The sequence below is a fragment of the Orussus abietinus genome, unplaced genomic scaffold (genome assembly GCF_000612105.2).
Source record: "Orussus abietinus isolate OABI.00-Male unplaced genomic scaffold, Oabi_2.0 scaffold183, whole genome shotgun sequence".
Taxonomy (NCBI): Eukaryota; Metazoa; Arthropoda; class Insecta; order Hymenoptera; family Orussidae; genus Orussus; species Orussus abietinus.
The window spans coordinates 134798-155286 of NW_019394332.1; the positions used below are offsets into that span (position 1 = coordinate 134798).

At 41.1% G+C, this 20489-nt stretch overlaps 1 protein-coding gene across 1 annotated transcript in view; it reads right to left on the reverse strand.

The window, feature by feature from the left end:
• The window catches only part of LOC105696115 (glutamate receptor ionotropic, kainate 2), a 77115-nt gene that overhangs the window by 37818 nt on the left and 18808 nt on the right, over window positions 1–20489 (reverse strand). The window contains exon 2 of the mRNA XM_012418309.1: window positions 13708–13805. Coding sequence (XP_012273732.1) covers window positions 13708–13805 — 98 coding nt within the window. The remainder of the gene's footprint in view (window positions 1–13707; window positions 13806–20489) is intronic.

Here is a 20489-nt window from a genome sequence, read left to right on the forward strand (position 1 = left end):
AATGTTTAGTTCGTAATTTCTGTAATATCCTAGCATAGAATTTGTTCTCAAACATCGGTTCTGCCAGCCGGATGCTGAAATCATATTCGTGAAAACTTGACTTACTGACCAAACTTTGAACTTAGCAAGAGTTGACTTATGCGAGAACTTGGGGCACAACTCTTGAGGACTCGCGTGACGGGTATCAACATTATGTCGTGAACGTCAGTGGTTCACAAGAAACGGCATTTTTGGGACCGAGGACCCTCCTCGTGAACACCCTTGGATAACTTTAGCGGCTCTTGGAGAGACATCGTTTCCTGAGGACGCTCATAAACGCTTTGCTTCACCTCCGATTGGTGCCAAGAATTAGAACATCTACGTGCCATTTCGGGGAAATCGTAAGTCTTCTACATCGTCCAATCTGTGTGGTATGAATTACATTTCAATGACGACCGTAGCTGTTCTCAAGGATCGGATAAAGAATCTCGTTGACGATCGCAGTAGGATAAATCAGCTTTGACGTTCTAAATAATTGTGGGGGGATATTTAGGTTTTTAACCCATGATTAACTTAGACGTAAATTTCAACCTACGGTTACGTAATCAATGATTTAACCGAGGTTGGTGGAATCGAGCATAAGACCGTATCGTAGGTGTAAGGCTCGCATCTTTTGGGAGTTGCAGATGAGGTCGTTAGAGCCGAGGCGAAGCAGGAGGCCGAAGAGCGAAATCACTGAGAGAAACTGGCCCAGAAGAGCGGAAAGGAGAAAAAGGAAGACGGGTGGGAAGAAAAAGGAGGCGCACCAGGAGGAGGGGTCGTTACCGTAGAGGCACCCTCGAGGAGGGACGCAACTAGAGGCGCCTGCCTCCATCGAAAGGGGAATCTCCGATTTAAGAGGAAGGCGCGCCGATATTATTTTCAGCCCGAGAGTGCCACCGAGAGGGAGCCGTCGTTGGCAGGGCGAACTCCGGCCGAGAGGCTGAGCGTGGTTTAAAGTGCAAGAGGAAGGGCACCCTTTGTTACCGACCGCACCACTTGACTGTACCTTTCGTATTCGGCGACTATGCCCGTTTGAACCGTTAATGGTTCGATAAATAACGCGCCGACCTCGTCGCGTCCGTCAAGACCTCCGTTTCTCCTGCCAAACGCTTTAATTACCGGAGTCGAAATTTTACCCTTCTGGATCGTCTTCAACTGACCCAACATAGTACCTCGATTTACATAAAAAGTATAGGGAATTTTATTTTATCGACGTCGATTAAATTCCTTAGCGCCTTTCATATCGTCTTAACGTCCAGCGTAATTGCGATATTCGTTTTAGGCTCGTATTGCAAAGTTACGGTGAGCGTTGACAGACCGACATCACCTCCTTGGGGTATAATGTACTATTTTAATCCTTATTTTGAAAATGTCAGGATGTTCCTTAGATGCTCATGAGCTATATGCTAATGTTTCAGTTAGTTTGACGGAATACCTTTAAAAAAACGTATTTTATTCGAATTGACTTAGAGGTTTCCGGTAGGATTAAAGTTTGAAATCGGGTAAAGGCTTTGGGTAAGATCGTATCTCGCGAAAGATATACGTTTCGACCGATTGCGAATACATATAATCCAATAAACTTACCACGGTTGGTGTAAGCTTAGGGGATTGCGAACAGAACTTAGATGTTCTACCCTCCATTGGGGGTAATCAAAACCGAAAAGTTGAGAATTTAAAGTGTTCTAAGTGAGGAAGGGGGTGGGTACTCATTGTTACCGACCACCCTCCTCGACTTCATCTTTCGTATTCCGCGACTATGCTTGTTTGAACGGCTAATGGTTCGATAAATAATGAGACCCCCCGAAACTTATCTTTTGCGGTGGTAGACCTCATTGAGCTTGAGCCCGCGAGGAGTATTCATGAAAAATTAAATGTTGCGAGGTGTTTTAATTATCGCGTACGTCTTGGAACATTGCGCCATTCAGGGTAAGATGGACAGAAATCTGGGGCACATTTTCGGTCGACGAAGTGACACAGCCCTTTGAAACAGGTGTACACCACAGTGAGAGTATAAATTCTGGACACTTTTTAATCATCTGTGTAATTAAATTTTAATGTGTCTCCTTAAATGGGTTGTAACGTGCCAAGGTTCTAGAAAATTATCTCATTTAATATGCGGAAGGACTTTTATTTAAGGGATGAAAAAGGAAGCGTGTCGGATGCACGCGAGTGAAGAAATAAGATTTTCATTTTTGCTTCGAAACTCCTACTTTCGTAGTCACATTTCCCGATAATTTTTCTTTTTTTCACAAAATCAAGAAATCTACGATGTTAACGAATCATTTTCCATTTTAGCTTGCATTTCCTTTTTCCTGAATTTAACATTAATGGTTTAGATATGGGCCTATTTAATTGGGTGACAATCTATTTGCGGAGATTATGTATTGCGTTACATCGAATTATGTATGTAATCGGAAGGCACTTCGCCTTTGCGTTTCCTCGGCGCTAACAAATTTCATTGTTTTTCCGGCACAAAGATTGGGTTCTCGTCTACAGAGAGCCGAAGGTATAATTATTACAGCGTTGAATTAACATCGATCCCTATGAAATTTATGAGTGCGAAACGCAACGAAATATTTTCTCGCGGGGAATTTATCGCTGCGCCACTTTTGGAATTATTTCAAAATTATTTATGCGCGCACTAATATCGTTTTATTAACGGGGCGTAATTTGGAGGGCGTTTTACAATGCGACGGCGCGTTACACTTTTGGTCCAGACTCGCGGAGCGTGAATACCGGGAACAATGTCGAACATGACGGGCCAACGCCATTGAAATCCCTGAGAGGCATTAATTGCCTCGTATATTAGTGCACCAGATCGGACGCTCATTTTCGAGCCTCATCGATTATCTGTCGATCTGGGATCCGGAAGTTTGGACGTTTCTCAAGGAGAATCTCAGCCGAGGGGTTTAGTTTAATTAAACTTATAACTATTATCCTACAAGACCGAAGTTTGCCTCGGTTGCAACTATTATTAAACTTGGTGAGAAAGGAATTTTAATGGCTCTTCGTCTCTTTCTTCCCTCCCTTAACGGGGTTCAACAGATCGTTGGGTACCTTGTCAAAGCGGATCTATTTTTGTCGCTCTCCTCTCCTGCCGTCTACATTTCCAGAAGGGCACGAGAATCTGCAAAAACTCGGTGATTGTGCCAATCATTGACATTCATTAAGCGGGTCAAAGAAGGTAGAATAGGCAAGATAGTAGAGGTGCGTGGTTAAGGAAGACGGAACCAGCGTATAATTATCCGCGGTTAAAGAGACGTCAAGGAGAGTCGTTAGTGTTAAGTACGAGGAGATCGTGTCTTGTTATTTTCCTGAAAATGTGATGTTTCCGAATCCACCAGGAGATAAAACGAAGCGAAATTCCCGAAAGAGATCGAAAGTTTCATGGTACTCTTCCTGCAATGGATTTCGGACATCCTGATGAGAGCGTAGCGAACAGAAACCTTTTCTACAGTGATCATGTTCGGTGGTTTTGATTAAACAGAAGAGCCGAGTTTTCGAAAAGAAACGTGTCAAACGTTAATGTTCATATATTACTCTGGAAGATATAAAGTAGGCACAGGTTAAGAAAAGGAAAAACGTTGACGGAACGGTTGAAAGATGGATGATGGTGGGATGCGCTCTACGCATCAAGAAAGGATGCTCAGACCATAAATCTCTTGGACGAGTTAAGTCCTAAAACATACCCGGATTTGATATTCGATTAGTCTGGTTCTTATAGGAGATCGGACGAGAATTATTATTCTCCATGATTCCCTCAATTGAATCCTGATCGACTCGGTAGTCAAAGCGAAAGGATGACCCTCAACCCACGTAATGTACATTCGCATACCATCAGCAATCATCCGACCTTCTTGCTTGAAATTTAACTTCAGTTATCACAGACATCTAATGAATCAATTTTAATCATTCGCGGTAGAAGTAATTACTTCTAAAACTATGTGTTTCCCTTTCCGATACGCTCCGCTTTTTAAATATGCGAACTTACCCTACCGTGACATAAGAAGTTCGAATTCAAAAAAAGATCTGCGTTTGCCGTGACAACGGATACAGTATCCGCCCAAGCAAAGCCATGCATTTAGGACGGGGGGTGCACTTTCCTTCGGGCGGTTACTTCTTTACATGTGCCCACCGAAAACCTATATAGGTGCAATCGAGTTTCGATACTCTTACTCTAGATCGCTTTTTCCTCCAGCATCTTGATAGGCACAACTTTGGAGACCCTTACGAACGCGCACTACACATCAAGAAATGCCGATAAGACCACAAATCTTCAGGACGAGTTAAGTCTTAAACATATCCGGATATGATATCGGATAAGCTCCGTTCTTACAGAAGATCAAACCAGAATGATAATTTAAAGTGAGTCACAATTTAAAGTGAACAGTTGATCCATCGCAATGAATGTTTGCATAGTACCTACATCGGCTATATAATTTTCATGCTAGAAATTGAACTCCAGTTACATTATAGCTAATGGATAAATTTTAATAATTGATAGCGAGAAGCTTACGAGAAATCGGCTCCCGTTGCAGCCGTAGCGATGCAAGTGACGTTAGATGTTATAAACATTCAGCTGTACGCGTTGCAGAAAGAATCAGCCAAATCGAATGGAAAGTAACAAAGTTGGAAAAGCATAGCAACGGACTCGTAAATGGAAAGTGTCACAAAATCAATGTGACATTAAATGCGTTACAAAACAATGCGACGGAAATTTTGGACAGGCCCCCAGACATATTCGTGTGAAAATAGCTCGTTAGACGTTACGGTAAATACCGGGTCCACCCAAGATGAGGGCATTTAGGGCTCTAGATGGATGTACTTTTCTTCAGGTGGCTACCTCTCCGCAAGTGCCTATCGAAAATCTATACAGGTGTAATCGAGTTCCGATACTCTTACCGGAGCGCTTTCCCCTTCAGGCATCTTAGGAAGCACAACCTCGGAGACCCTTACGAACGCGTTTGTCCGCGTTTCACCCATCGAGGATGTAATCACTTAGGTCGAGGATGCGATCGATCGGCGATTCAGTCCTACGGGGCTGGAGGTCGAGCATCCGGATGTCGGGGAAGGATGCCGGGGCCCGAGAGCACGGCAAAGGAACAAGCAACGCGCCGTTCCTCTTCGTGGATGTAAGCCGCGATCTTTACAATGCTCCGCGATAGTTCAGTTTCATTCGGCTTCAAAGGCTGACGAGGTACCGCCAAAGGAGAAACCCGGAGAAAGAGAGGGACGCGCGCAAAAGAGGAGTCGGACGGAGACGGTCGGTGGCTTTGAAAGATCTCGCCATAATGTGCCGTGACACGCGATGGATGCTACGACGCGAGTAGCCATTTTATATCAATAAATGTCTGACCCGTCGACCGCAGGAAAACCGAACCACGCGTTCGCGCCTTTTCGCGTGGTCCGTCATCTTTGACAACTGGCTTCGATCGCGCGTTCGCGTCATTGCCGTTGATCCTTCCTACATTCTTCCAAATGTTCATAAAATTCATATACTAAAATAATAAATTTGAGGTCTTAAAAGGGAATCAATATACAATTATTATTTTTACATGCACGGACGAAAATAATTTGGTTACAATTACTTTCCACGTGTTTCCAGTGATTCTTGCCTGCGATATTCAATTGATTTCCGCGTGATTTCGAGCATTATAATCTATAATTTCCTGAGTGAATACTCCTCGGATAATGGGCACCTTGATTAAAACCGACATTCGGCTTGGAGATTTTTTCGGTCAGTGGAAGTCGATCGAGAGGTTATTAATATATAAAAAGGGAAGGATACATTTGTACGGAGATGCAGTTGACAAACGTTTTTATCCACGTTGCATCCATACGAAACCTAATCTGAAGTGAAATTTAATCTGGATTTGTAAGGGATTTCTGACGTGTAATTTGAAAACAGCTGCTTTTATTGGATAGAGCAAGGCCATCAATCACTTCTGTCTCATGGTAAATCACTAGACCTCTGAAACATCAGGAAAACAGAACTGACCGGAATATATGGTTCCTGGTTGATACATTTATTACGGAAAATGAAATGAATGTTTATACATTCTGGAGATGTGCACGATTCACTGCAATGACTCAAAATTTCTTAAATTTTTTTTCTTTTTCTACCAAATAAGGAAATTATGGCTCTAACTGTTAAGACGACCACACCTGTAACGGTAAGTCGTACATTGATAGAAATGCCCATGTCAATTTACATAATCATCGGTTACTTTGATGCCACGTTAAATTACAATAAAATTACGTTGTCTCTGTAATATCACATTCAGCATCTGAGTTAAATTATAGAAAATTATAATGTGATATTACATTAAATTCAAGTAAAAATGCCCTGATACGGTTAATGTACAATGTTAGGTGTATTTATAATTCTTCATTTTACGTTCTATGTGAAACTTAAGCTATGAAGCATGTAAAAATCTTTATTATCTGTTTTAATACGTGAAATTAATGAACGAAAACCACCTCGAAGTTGATACCCAAGAATAACTTCGACATTTTCTCGTAAAAGGAATAATATTTCATAACCTGATCACTCGTAATTTGCACAATAATAAGTAGCAATTTCAACAATATATTATATTTGATTTCATTCTTTAATTCGTCGACTTCCACACCATAATCACGTTTTCATGTTTTCGAAACCTTCGAATATCGTATTTAGGAAAAACGCAACGATGATAAAATTAACGACATAATTCTTGCGAAAAGAGGAAAATAAAAAACATCCCTTAATTCGCACCCGTCAGTTGGTCTGGGAATGCAGTTTCTCTTTTGTGGTTTGGCTAAGGGTCATTAACGTCTCCTGCAGCTTTCGCATTGTTTTACATTATATGGTCTACAGGACAACCTCCTAGTACTACCAAAGCAGGACTAATGGGTAATTCATAAGCAATTCTTTTCATTGGTTACGGCTGGGTTACCCATAAATCTTGGGTGAAAAATTGCGACTTCGGTGCCACCAATTATCAAGTGTGGTCACTTTAAATACGCGCTGAAGAGACTTACATTTCATGTTCCTTTCTTTCTCCAATATTTTAAATGTATATACAGAATGATTCCCCTTCCCCATTCTGTGATTTTTTTATACATGGTTTCTTAAAAGTCTCTGCCATTTTAAATTCATGTCATTTCCGAACGATGAAGGTTTGGACATACTTAAGTTGCTGAGAAGAAGTGAAAAGAAATCGTCCTTAGAAAATTTAATTACATATGTAATCGCATGTCATTCACTAGATGTGATAAAATCCCAAAAATTACGTGATCTAATCAGATTTGATCACATACATACACATATGTACAATCATATATATTCGCTTCTGGCTAGATCGCGTTATTTGTCATTGATCACGTTTAGTGCAGTATTGTATATGAATATATGTAATTAATTTTTCTCAGGTACATTTCTAATAACGGGATATTATCAACGATGTGCTCTGGAGTGATCGATAAAAGATAAGTTATTAAGTGTTCGCATGATTAGATTCGATAAAGCACATCCAATCGTCAAATAATCGGATAACTATTCGATGCTCGAAAGGCAGCGAATTGGACACGAATTCGTTAAACTATCCTACGTTCAATCGGAAGTAAATGCGGAAACGTGTCGAAATAAACGCAGAAGCGCATAGAAGTAAATGAGTGGTGTGCGTGAAATTAATCGGGGGATTAAATCGGTTATACACGAGCGCACTACATTAACAATAACTTTGACGGCAAATGTAGCGTATTATCGTACGAAATACGGTAAATCGTTGTAACGCTGACGCGGTTTGATACCAAAAGTATGCTTAAAGTCAAAACGGACCGTTCTAGCCGATTTTGTGGTGTGGCATTATCAGGAACCAGGAATCACGGAACATGAACGCAATTGTTGTGGCTGGAATCCCCGGTTAGAAAAACAATCGAACGGTTCGCCACCCTCCTAGAATCGTTTAATCGCAAATATATCTGCACTGAACGTATTACCGCGTTACGTATCTCTTGCGATTAATTATAAACATAATTTAACCGATCCCAATAGTTATTACAACACGGACGAGACCGGTGAATATCGATGCGGTGTGGCTAAGTTACGGTTCATTTAACGAGATGTTTCCCCTTCGATTGACGTACCCCAATCGATGGTATCCGTTCCCTGCATTATTTATTTTCATTAAAATATCACCTAACGTTAATGCGCTTCCGGTCGACTTTACGAGGGGAATAAATATGTCGGTTTTGCTCGGGATGGAAAATGCAGGGGGTGCGAGTTAAGGTCCCTTTACCCTATGCGTGGTGCATTGCGCATGATGGGTGATGCATCGGTGCATCCAAATTCATCGATGCAACGGACTGGTCATACACTCTATGCGTGGATCGCGATTCATTACGCTGTTATAATTTCTGTACACCTGAAATAAATTGCCCTTTTTCCTTCTCAACACCACAATGTCAACTTTCATCAGCAATACCTTTAAGTGCATCTTGAGTATTCAAAACGGCATTACCACCAAAAAGGGTATAGATGAATTTTATTTTATCGACGTCCATTAAATTTCTCAGCGTCTTTCATATCATTTTAAGAAAGGTGAAGATCTTTTTGAGTGCGCTAAGTTCTCTGCTAAGTCAATGAATGCACTGATGTGGACACAGGAAATTTGAACTGGTGGAATCGATAATAATCCCGGATATGAGGACTCGGAAGCGTTCATTCCAGCTCGTAACATTTCTTCTCTGTATCTACATGTTTACGTAATCATTTGCGATTTTGAATTTTATGTTGGGGCAGGTTTAAGAATCTCGAGTCGAGCATGACGATGGACCAAAACCATTCCAACGAATTGAGTGATGCATCTCTCGGCGCACCGGTGCTCTTCCATTATTTTTACCAGGGTGCACATCACCTCGAATGCCTCAAGTTTAAGAATGGTCTGTCTAAATTTAAATGACAAATAAACGAGGGAAGTAAATGCATCTCCATTTTCAGGCGACTATTCCGAGTTTAAGTGATGGTGGGGCAAAATGAAGTGAGGGGCAGAATGAGAAAGCCATCACCAAGCGTCAAGGCGAAGTGAAACCCGCCGAGAAACTTAATCGTCGTCGGTAAAATTCAATTTTTCTACCTGATACAGTATTTCAGACAGTGCTCCACGATACCAACGTTTATATTTATATTGATAGCTGCGGAGTGTTGCATCGAGTATTGTATGGATTGTCATACTCCATCTGTCGTTCAGATACAATGATTATAAAAAGATCAGAGTAAAACTAATGAAATCTCTTGGATTCATGATTTTTTATACTGTAATCGGCCACGGGGCGCCACCCTGCGATCTGTACCGGATTTCTCTGCAACCGATCAAAACCTCTCAGTTACTCCGTCGTAAATATTTAAACTTTCATATTCTCTTGGGGAAAAAAATCTTTGGAGAGATGACCGATAAGTTGTCAGGAATTTCTCATCGTTCCTGATATAATTTACTGCGATTAAAACTACCTACACTATCGGATAATTCGAGGTATTCGCATTTTTGCGGCAATCCCGCGCAACTATGCACCACTTCTGGTGATCTTTTTTGAATTTTTATAGGTCTTCTCGTGCCACGTAGGCCACATTCAGGGCGTGCATTACGAAAAGCTTGATGCGAGTCCGCGATGCCGGGCAAAGCAAGTGCACCTAGTAATGGATGGACCAGCGTTCCTTTCCCGGAGTACGTTCACGTGACTGTACTTTGCCGAAATCATTTTTTCTTCTTTTCTTCGCATCGAGCCACGTGCCGAAGGTCTCTGTACCCTGTGAGCCATTTGTAGTAGTAACTCAAATCCTGGTCATCACTTCCTGTCATGTACCATGATTTACTTGAGCGCCATATCGCGTCACGCTAGATTGGGATGTGGTCAAGTGGAGCACGTCGTAATCGTAATTGTACAGCGAGATTATGTCACGTACATATGCACCGCTTTTTACGATTTACCCTCGAATAGTAATTACGTCGTACACAGTATCCAACGGGAAACAGAAAAAGGATATTAACGTAATCGAATGAGTCGATGCTTAACCCGTGTTAAAAGCATCGGTTTTCGCTCGATTACCGAAGTTAATCCTTATATCAATGATCGGTACCCTATCGCTCCTTTCTACGTACATTTTGTACGTTTTCTGAATAGATATTGAATAACGCCTCGTGAGTTTTTTTCCCTTCGCCTTATATCGATACTTTTCTGTAATAAAATATGTATCTTAAGTATCATATTTTTAAAATGTTTATAGCAAAAGTCGTCTGTATGGTTGTCCAGTAACCGGGTACTATATTATTTTCTTTGTAGGAGAAATAGAAATATAACGTTTATTAATGAATGTTCTACAGGATATCGGTCCATCACACGATTTAATGTAGACATTTGCTTAGACATGTTCACGCATCTTTTGAGCTGATATCTTATGCCTCGAAAGTAATAAGGAAGTCGGGTGGACTAACGAAAGGGTATTCCATCCAACAGACGAATATAAAAAGTTTCCATTATTATGGCATCCCTTGCATTATTGTAAACCGCACAATTGCACGATGCATGGAATTCGGTATCTACAAATGTGGAAGTAGATGCCTTTAAGTGAGACAACATTTTTTCTTTTTCTTGATGTAGAAAATAATATGTGTTGCAACATATACTGTATATGTTACGGCGACATTTTTTCTGGGCTAAATTTCGTTGTAAAATTTATGTATTCACTCTCGCTATTTTTTTACTATTTTAATTGCCACCCCCGAGCTTTCTATCCAGGAAAATGTGAAAACGATATGTTAACGATTCGATTACTTTTGTATTTGTGACTTTCGTTATCATATACCTACTTGAATATGATGAAGTATTTCTCTTGAGAACCGAGGAACCTGTCCGCGTTACTTTCGCTATTTAATCTCCACGTCCAGCCAGCGAAAGCTTAAACGGGCACGAAGGAAAGTTTTTGTGCATACGTTCGCACAGCACCCGGCAACGTGCCGGCGCATTTTTCGCGCCAAAGAGAAATAAAAAGCGCACCTCGCTTTCGGAATTAGGGAAATCTAATTTGCGGGGCCGATTCGCCTTGGTTTTTAATCCACTTAGGATTCGTTCGGGCCGAAAGGGTGCCGTTTCTCCGACGGTTCCACGGGATAGCAATTCGGACGTTGGAAGACCCCGAGGGTCGCGTTTACATCGATGTTCTCGAGTTCCCCAATATTTTCAATCCTCGTATCGATACATCGTTCGACAATAGCGAGAACCCGCAAGAGCGGGTCAATTGCGCCATCCGAGGAGGAATTTAACCCTTAGAGTACGGAGCACCTAGGGTCCTTAATTTGTATCTTTTTCGCTAATACTTTAGTTAACAATTTCTTCCTAATATTCTGCTTTCAAGTAGTTTATTCGCGTTGTACGTTTAATATAAGGGTATATGCGTAAAATATATTGGTTAATTATTTTATCATGAGAAGATCAGTTTTTCTTCTAGGGGATCTGAGGTATAGGTAAAAATGCTCATAAAATTCACGCATCGTCAGTATATACAGTTGTAACAGAATTATAAATTTAATGTCCTAAAAGTGAATTAGTATATACTTATTACAGATTTCTAGATGAACTTATAATTTCATGAAAGACGTGATCGCATGCACGCTTCGACTTTTTGTGTCTAGCATTTGTTAAAACAAAGTCGCCTTGAAATATTATTTCGTTATGAAACCTATATAATCAAATGAAAAGAGAAACATCTCATAAGGAACCGACATTTAGAGATTACATTGAAATGTAAACCGTTCTCATTGAGTTCGTCGAAACGAATGCGTTTGAAACTTAATTAAATAACGTGATATTACTCTATACACAGTTGGAACATCTCAAAATACACATTCAAACCTGTTTCAATAAACTTTTAGAGGAGATCTTACAATTAGTGACCCCACCCGGTTTACATTTCAAAAATGGGCTGCGTACTCTGAAGGTTAATCTACTGGAAAGGGACAGAAAACTTCGTAATCACCGATGAAGACTTCGAGTTTTCGTTCGAGGAGGGTCTTCACGGAAACGGCGTCCTCGGCGAAATGCGATTCTTCCGGGGAGCGGTTTGCAATATGTCCAAGAATTTCGAAAGACCCGAGACGTCCCTCCATCTCGACCACGAGGTCCGTTTACGAAAGCATTTAGCATTCGCCGGTGTAAGTGCACGCGGCTATTGCTGGATAGCGGGGGAATTTTTATGAAACCCATTCGTTTCCCCTAAACATTTGGGTATTTTCATAAGAGTCCTGTTTACCGCGCGCGAGGAATGACAAACGTGTACAGAATTCGAGCTGTAATGGAGAGAAACGTCAGGAGGAGCGAATCTGTAACCCGGAGTTCCGTATAATACGTCGATAGATAGTCCGTGCTCCTTCTTTTTTTTTTCGACGACTGGATGTTCCGACCCTTAGTCGAACATTTCTATCTCACATGAGTCTCGTGAACGCACGCGAGGATTTAGAGAATAACATAAGGGAAAGCCAGGGAACAAATCCGGTCTCATTTGAACCTCAAATACAGATTTTTATTCGCTTTCGTAGGGTTCAGTCTCAAATGAGCATTAGATCGAGACTTGGTTATACTTTGGAAACTTCAATTTTTAAATATTCATTTGGGCCTGCTTCGTCCTCGAGAGCATCACCCCTGACTCTAAGAACGAAGTTTTGCATAGAATATTAACATAAGTTGGAATATTAAACTTTACATATCTAAGATTTTACTTTTAACGACTGCTATAACGTAAGGAACTCATCTTTCTTAACAGTTTGAGTCCTATTGCGCTGTTTAAATTTCATGTCGAAAAATCCCGGTACATTTGAATATTATTGACAACTGATGGTGCACTCGGAGTCTTTCGAAATAGCGTGCTCTTCCTTCCTTCTCTATTTAGCACCAAAAAACAAATTAATACAAGCGCTATCGCGCTGTTCGGTATTCTTCGCAATGTTGCTTGAATGATCCCTGAGACTCAAACAGTTAATATATATATTCCAATTAGTTCTATTCCATCATACTTTAACGACAAATAGTTTGAAGATTCTCAGATTTAACTTGTGCAAATTGGAATAACCATATATTCCATTCTGAGATTTCTCAAGCTTGGATTCAGTTGAATCGTTCCGATGCGAAAAATGAACTCCGTGGTTCTTCGTGAACTAAACGGAACTAGAAATTGTGAGCAAAGTAAATGATGAATAGGGAATCCAGAAGTTCAACCAAGATCGATAATCTCGACTCGGGTATATGGGAAGGAGTCTGCGGTTAAAACTTATGGATTGACGCGAGAACATGGTTCGGGGGTTTCTACGAGGCTGTCTACGTTGTTGTCACGCAAACCGCGAGTCGCCTGCTTGATGCCACAACTTCCGTAGAGGAAATAGAACACCTCGATTCTTATAATATCCACCCCATGGCCATTCCCTTCCCGACGCCAACCACAGGAGATATCGAGCGGGGAGCACCCCCTGCGGTTTTACGGTTTTACGGAAGGACGAGGTGACTAGGGCCCTGGACCAAGGAAATGGAAGATGCGACCAAGCGAGGGGAACGATCTCCACGACTTTCCTTGCTCTCGATTACGAGGGAAACGCTCCTATTGCCTTTGTACTGCCCAATTTCAGAGGCTGGAGGGAACTTCTACACTCGACTTACCGATCTTGATGGGATACGGATGACCGCCGCTGCATGGTTTCGCAACCATCAGGAAGAGGACGATCAGAAACCGTAACATGGTTCTACTGGAGGGTGTCCTGTAAAAGGAAAAGATTTTCTTTAACCCAAAGTTACTGCACCCTAAGTATACGTACTAACCACGCTAAAACAATTTGGGATTTTTCTTCTTTAAAGTTCCATAACGCAACGAAAAAACGGATTAAACTCGTCAAGATAATTTTAGGGACAGGTTTTCCTGAGAAATGCCACGAAAATACTTCTAAAAACAACGAATTATGTATGTACCCGATCCAGTAATTCAATCTTGTACTCCTTTCAACCAATACGGCAAAAAAGCTTCTTTTATACGTCATCGAACCCTTTTTCTGCCGCCAAATCATTGAGAAGCCATCGACAGCAGTTTATTTCCGCCGACTTCAAATTCAGAACGTAACGATCATCGAGCAAAGCTCCCCCACAACAATGACCTCTACTTCCATTTTTCATTGGTTACGAGCAGCACATTACCGGAATATTAGCCGATTAATGTCCGTTAGTATTGAGCGGGTTTCGAAGCTGCGATCGCCGATGGCGTTGCGCGCCGCGCCGAATTATTACGACCCCGTTAATTAGCGTTACAGATTTAACGAGACCGCCCGAACGGTACAACAGTGCCCGGGATTCGGGGTGGGAATAAAACGGAGGTAAAAATGGCGTAATTCGCTTTGCGCAGCCGGTAGGGCGCCCTAATTAAATAACGAGGGATCGCGCGAGGGGGTCAACGGGTTCGGGGGGTGGCGCCCGTTTTCACGGACTCCAAAGCGAATACCGACGTCGGCCCTAGGGAGGGGTCGACATAAGTCAGGGGGCCACATTTTACCGCGGCCGCACGCGGAAACGCATCCGGGAGATTCTGGTCTGCGAGATAGAAAGAATTTTTTAGGCTGCCGCGTTTCCATGGCTTCGCGCCCTTTCGCCAACACCCTGACGATAATGACGAAAAAGCTGGCCGAAGCTTTAAGGTGATATGAAAGTATCATGTACAGTGTTATGGGATTTCCCGTGTAAAAGTTGACACATTGATGCCTTCACGCTGACCTAGCTGGACCTAGGTATAATTTCTCGGTAAAGACCCTAGACCGGACAGAGAGACATAGGTCTCGTCTATGAAACTTTTCTCTGAACTGGGCGTATTGAATCGTTTCAAAGTTTACAATATAAATATGGAGAGTATAAGGTCCTAACACTCATGAAATATTGATTTTTTTTAAATTTCTTCACAGGTACTTTGAAAATTTGTTATAAAAAATGAAATTTTATGAGTGTCAGGATCTTTCTCATAGCCTCCACATGAACAAAGTTTGAAACGATTCGACACATTCAGATTGGAGTAATGTTTCATAAACGAATGACTCTTCAGATGCCGCTTTTACATTCCCTTAAGAAGGAAATTTGTATCTCGGGATTATCAAATTAAGAATATATTAAGAAATTATCGAATGAAATTAAGGGAAACTGCAAACGATACACCATTTTTTTAAGCTCAGCCTCATCAAGTCTGTTTCACCTGTTATCGGTACATTTTCTGTGCATAAACGTGGCAGAATGAAAAGTTGATTCGCTTCAAAGAGTCAGAGGCTTTGAATGAATTAGTACTATTTTTATAACAAACTAAAATTTGATGGAATTGCCAGTCTAATTCTCATCCGGAAGACAATTTGTACGAAAGGAACAACAATCAAGCCTCCAGGTCTTAACAAGTTACAAGTTACAAGTTACTCGTTCTTACATCAATTACAAACAATAGTTATTCGCCGTTAATAATTTTGGTTATCAAATACTTAGATGTTTGAATTCAATATGATATTCTATCCAAAATACATACAGAAATGAATGAATAATACAAAAATTTGATATCGAGTCTAAGTAATAGTTTAGTTATCAGCTTTTTTGTTAGTATGTGTCGAACAGATAACCGGTTGACATAGGCACGGAGACTAGAGAGCAGGAGGTCGATTTTGTATCCATGGGGAAAGTGCTCACTTTTCGCACTTTCATCTCGTGTGAATTTATTCACCCAATTTTATATCCCTGGAGTGAAAATGTGAAATCCCTAGACCGAAAATATGGGGAAAAGGTTTTGAATGCGTTTCATATATGTGACCGTACTATTTCGCTTGAGAAACGGTTTGAATTCACACCTCATTCCGTACAAAGAATTGCGAAAAGCCGCAAGTTTCATATGCGACATAATAAATACCTATGAACCTTACAGAACAATAAAAATTATTACTTAATATACCGTTGAATATTACTAATACGGAACTGATTTTCTGGAATAGCACATGGATCAGAAATTCCTCGATGTGCTCCCTTTGTCATTTACATAACTCTCATTCATCATTATCAAATAATTCGCTTGCAGCTGTCAAGTCACATTAACCAAACAAATGAACTTAAACGTGTTACACATTCATGTGTTCGTTGCTCGAGTTTTTCTTTCCCTTTTCATATATCGTTCCGTTTTTTCGACACAAAAACCTATTGCGTAATCTCACGTGGAGTGTCCGACATTCTTACTGCAGTGAAAATTACAAAATCGCGGGAGTTCCTCTTTCCTGGCATTTTCGTTAGTCTAAAGTAACAAAATGCACCAAATTCGGGGAAGTTTTATGAATAATTGGATACCTCGGAGAATACTTTCACATCATCTTAAAATTCCTATCCTCATTCCTGCCATGAAATGTCATTTTCCACTCGGTTAATTCTCAATGCAAAATGCAGGAAGACCTATTCACACTTTGTGCTACGTTTGTATGATCGAACCCCTATGTCACTGCTGCACATCCCCGCGTCTAACAATAAGTTACGACGCCATGCCCAGTCCCCCCTATTCCTATGCCCACGGGAAGACCGAATGAAACGCGATCTCGAGGGCGTCCTCGTCGGGCTTCTCTTCTTTTTTGAGCCGAAGTCGTCGAGACTCGACCCTACGGGCAACTTCTCCCTCTTCGACCGACCTGCCACCCAGTCGGAAGTTGACCTTGCAGCCCTAGGGGGGTCTTAATTCGTAATAACGGCCAAGCTTGCCTCGGGCGAATACCTACTCCGCCTGAAGGAGACGTGGGTGCTCGCTTATGACTGCAACCTGGAAATTCGGTGCCTTCCATGCGGACCGGTAACCTGTTGATTCGGAGACCCCGGTCTCTCGAAGAGCCCAGTTGACGCCTTTCGACATAAATATGTCTTACGGGGGTCAGTCAAACATTTTCATCACATCGTCTTGTAACGAGTTCTTTGTCACCCTGATTTTCTGATACTTTTCACTTACGAGTTCGTTGCTATGCTTTTCCACCTTTCTTATTCTCCATCCGAATTGGCTGATCCTTTTTGCACCTCGTCCAGATGAATATTCGAAACACTCTAAGGTCACTTACATCGCTGCGGCTCCACAGGAAGCCGATTTATCTGTATGGTTTCAGCCGTGATTACGCGTAATTATTGACATGAATTTGTGTCCCATTGATTTTCTTTTTGTCACCCTTTGCGGTAAGAAATCGATCGTCAACATCCTTGAGATTATAAGGTTGCATCCACATTTTGTATCGTGTATATGAACAATATTGAGAAATATACGCTTTTATGACAAAACCAGTTTCAATGAGTACTTCGACACGACTTTGGATTCGAGTAAATTTAACGAAACCAGTTCAGTTTATTCAGAAAATGTACATCGTAACAACGCAAAGTGAAGTCTGCGGTATGAAATGGTACATAACATGGAGGCAAAGAAAAAGCAGGTTTATTTGAAAACAAAGCATCGGATCTTAAAAGTGCAACCCAAGTTCCATTTAAGGGTAAAAAATTGATGGAGCGTCGTTTCCGCATCCAGCCCGGTCACTTTGCGTCTCTTGGCGGCACTTCCGGTGGCGCTTGACGTTCGATCCACGCATCGTTTGGCTGGTCGTCCATTCGATAACTTTATCGAGCCCCCTGGGTCTGGAGGGCGGGTGGACGTGTGAAATTGTTCTGCTACTCGGTTTAAAGCGACCTGACCGGTATCATAGCTAACGAATTAAAGGAGAGGTCCAGGCACGCGAGTATCGAGCACGAGGAAAAGGTAGCCAAATGGAATTTGTCCGTGGCAACGAAACACAAGAGTGGCTCGAGAGTTTTACGAGGCGGTAAAAGCTCCGTAAATGTTTGATAAACAAAAGTTCACCGTGTGTATGCGGTGCCGCAAATATCCAAGTTAATCGAGTCGAGTCTCCTTCCTCGACTTCATCCATCTTCGGAGTCCTCGCGTCAGAAAATGATTCCTGTATAATTAATTTCGCAGCTACCTCGAACGTGAAAAATTGACGGCATCTCCAAAATGTCCTATACTATGACAAACTATGTTCTTCAAATGGTAAGAAGTTTTTAGTACGTCCCGTCGATTTTAGTAATTACAGTTTCACTGGAAGTTTCCTTTAAACTAGATTTGGATCATGTGTATGAAAATGAACGTGCTACATAAATCACCGTTGAGAGGTAGATCCTATTTTTATTTGTTTCAACGCGGCTTTCCTTTTCCGAGGATCCGCGCCCTGCCCAATAGGGGATGTCGGGATTCGATCCACATTTACGAATTCCCCGCGAAATCGCTTGCCGGAATTTCGGCCCGGACGGACGCAGAGCCGCTTTAATTTATATTAGGGCATCAGGCACGAAAAGCGCGACGCGACTCGCGATTTCCCGACTAAAGCCGGCAAAACCGGAGCCGACGCCGGCTCTGATGATCATTTCGCATAAGATTACATTTCAATTTTGTCGGCGCGTGTGAAAATTATCATGCCCGGTGCCGGGGCGTGTGCAAACAGCTGAACCCGATTCCACGGAAAATTCGGAAAGATCCCGAGTGCAAGCTAGCTAGCTCCATGAGGATCATTCGGACCTCCCACGACCCACGGCAGTGGTGGGGATTTGCGGTCAACAGAGGATTTACTAAAATAAACGGAAGGCAAACGGAATTATTAAATAAATACGGGAATTATTAACAAATGGCGATAGCTCTTTATTTCCTAATACATTGTCGGCCGCTGTCCCGTACGCCTATTTTTTCCACGTAAGCGTGATACCGAACTCACTTCTGTAGTACACAATGATGAATGAAAAATACTTAAATATGAAACAAAGTTAAGTACATGAAATGTCTCAACATTTGTACGCATATGTGCAGCTAAATTTATTTCACATGTTGGTAATAAACAATTGCAGCGTCTGTAGCTAATATTTGAGCCATGGCGTGACGAATTTGCCGCAAATTTTTGATGAAATTCATTGTGCGATATGCGTCTATATATTGCAGACATTTCATGGGGCAAATTGTTGGTAAATCGTGAATTTCTATCTGGGTACCGTTCCCATTTCGCCTGGACACATGTGACAGCAAATCTCTGCCACGTCACATTGTTTATTAATTTGAATAATTTTCCTATTTATTGAATTCTATTCTGTCTTTATTAAGTGGATTTGTTTTAATGCGCACATTATGATGGGCAGTTACGATTGAAATCGGCAAAGCTTACAGAATATCGTTTAAGCAAATGGAGTCCAATTGACAAGTAGGGTCTAAGACGTTTCACAAACAAATGCCATTTTCATGGCATTAGTTTTAGATTTACAGGCGCACATTGCTCGTGTTTCATGTGTGACAGCTAACTCGTGTTCCGATAATGTCTTAAGTTTCCAGAGGAAAACTTTCTCACTTATTTTCAGGACGGATACGATATGTTTCAAATATTCATTTCTGTTCTTCCATTTTCAACTCGGAAATAAAGTCGCGTTACTTTGAACCGCTGATTGTCGTAGATTTTCAAAATCTAGTATTCCATCTTCATCCATTAGCTTGCACTTAACACTCTCACTTTACATTTTACCCTGTATATTTAAGTTAAATTGCAGGAAATTCCTATTACTTTGAACTATTCTTAAAATTTAACTTTCTAGTTCGAAAATAAATAAAAACTGTTCCGTCAGATCTAGTTCTTCCTATATCGGTCACTTTATCGTTGAATTCTTGTCACGTAGCCGATTGGAAGAGTATGTTCGCTTTGAAGCTTCCGAGAAATGAAAGACTTTCCGAACGATGGAACTCACAAAAGATCCTACCATTTGAACTTTGTGCGAAAAGTACATCTACTTGTACATTTATAAAAGAATACATTGAGTAACATGTATCTCGTATTTTCATGGACTAAAGAAAATTGTCTTATAAAAGGAAATATAAATAAAATTTTATAAAGTGATAACATTAACCGAGAAGGATAGTTCTGACCTGTTTTCCAGCTTTTGTTAAATTTTAAATTAGATATAAACAAATTATAAATACACTGCGAGGATGAAAAAGATTTCATTGCCTAAAAATAAAACTCACGCAGACCGGAGACTAATATTACCGGTTATGTTAATGTAAAGAGATAGTCATTCATTTAAAATAAATATAGAAATATTCCTCATTTGGCAAAACGGTGTAATAATAAAACAATGCATCTCTTGAACCGATACAATAGGACGCCCTAATTCAAAGTACACGCGAATAGCGTGATTACCGTTGATCACGCCTTAAAGATTTCTTACTTTCTTAAAACGTATTTCCAAGTCAAAGTATTCTCCGTGGTAGTAATAGAGTAAAGTTCGTTTCAATTAGAACCACGCGACAACCAGCTTCGGGCTGTTCAGGGCCGTGAGGTCTCGCGGACATTTTTCGCGATCGTTCGGCAATTCCGCCCTATCAATTA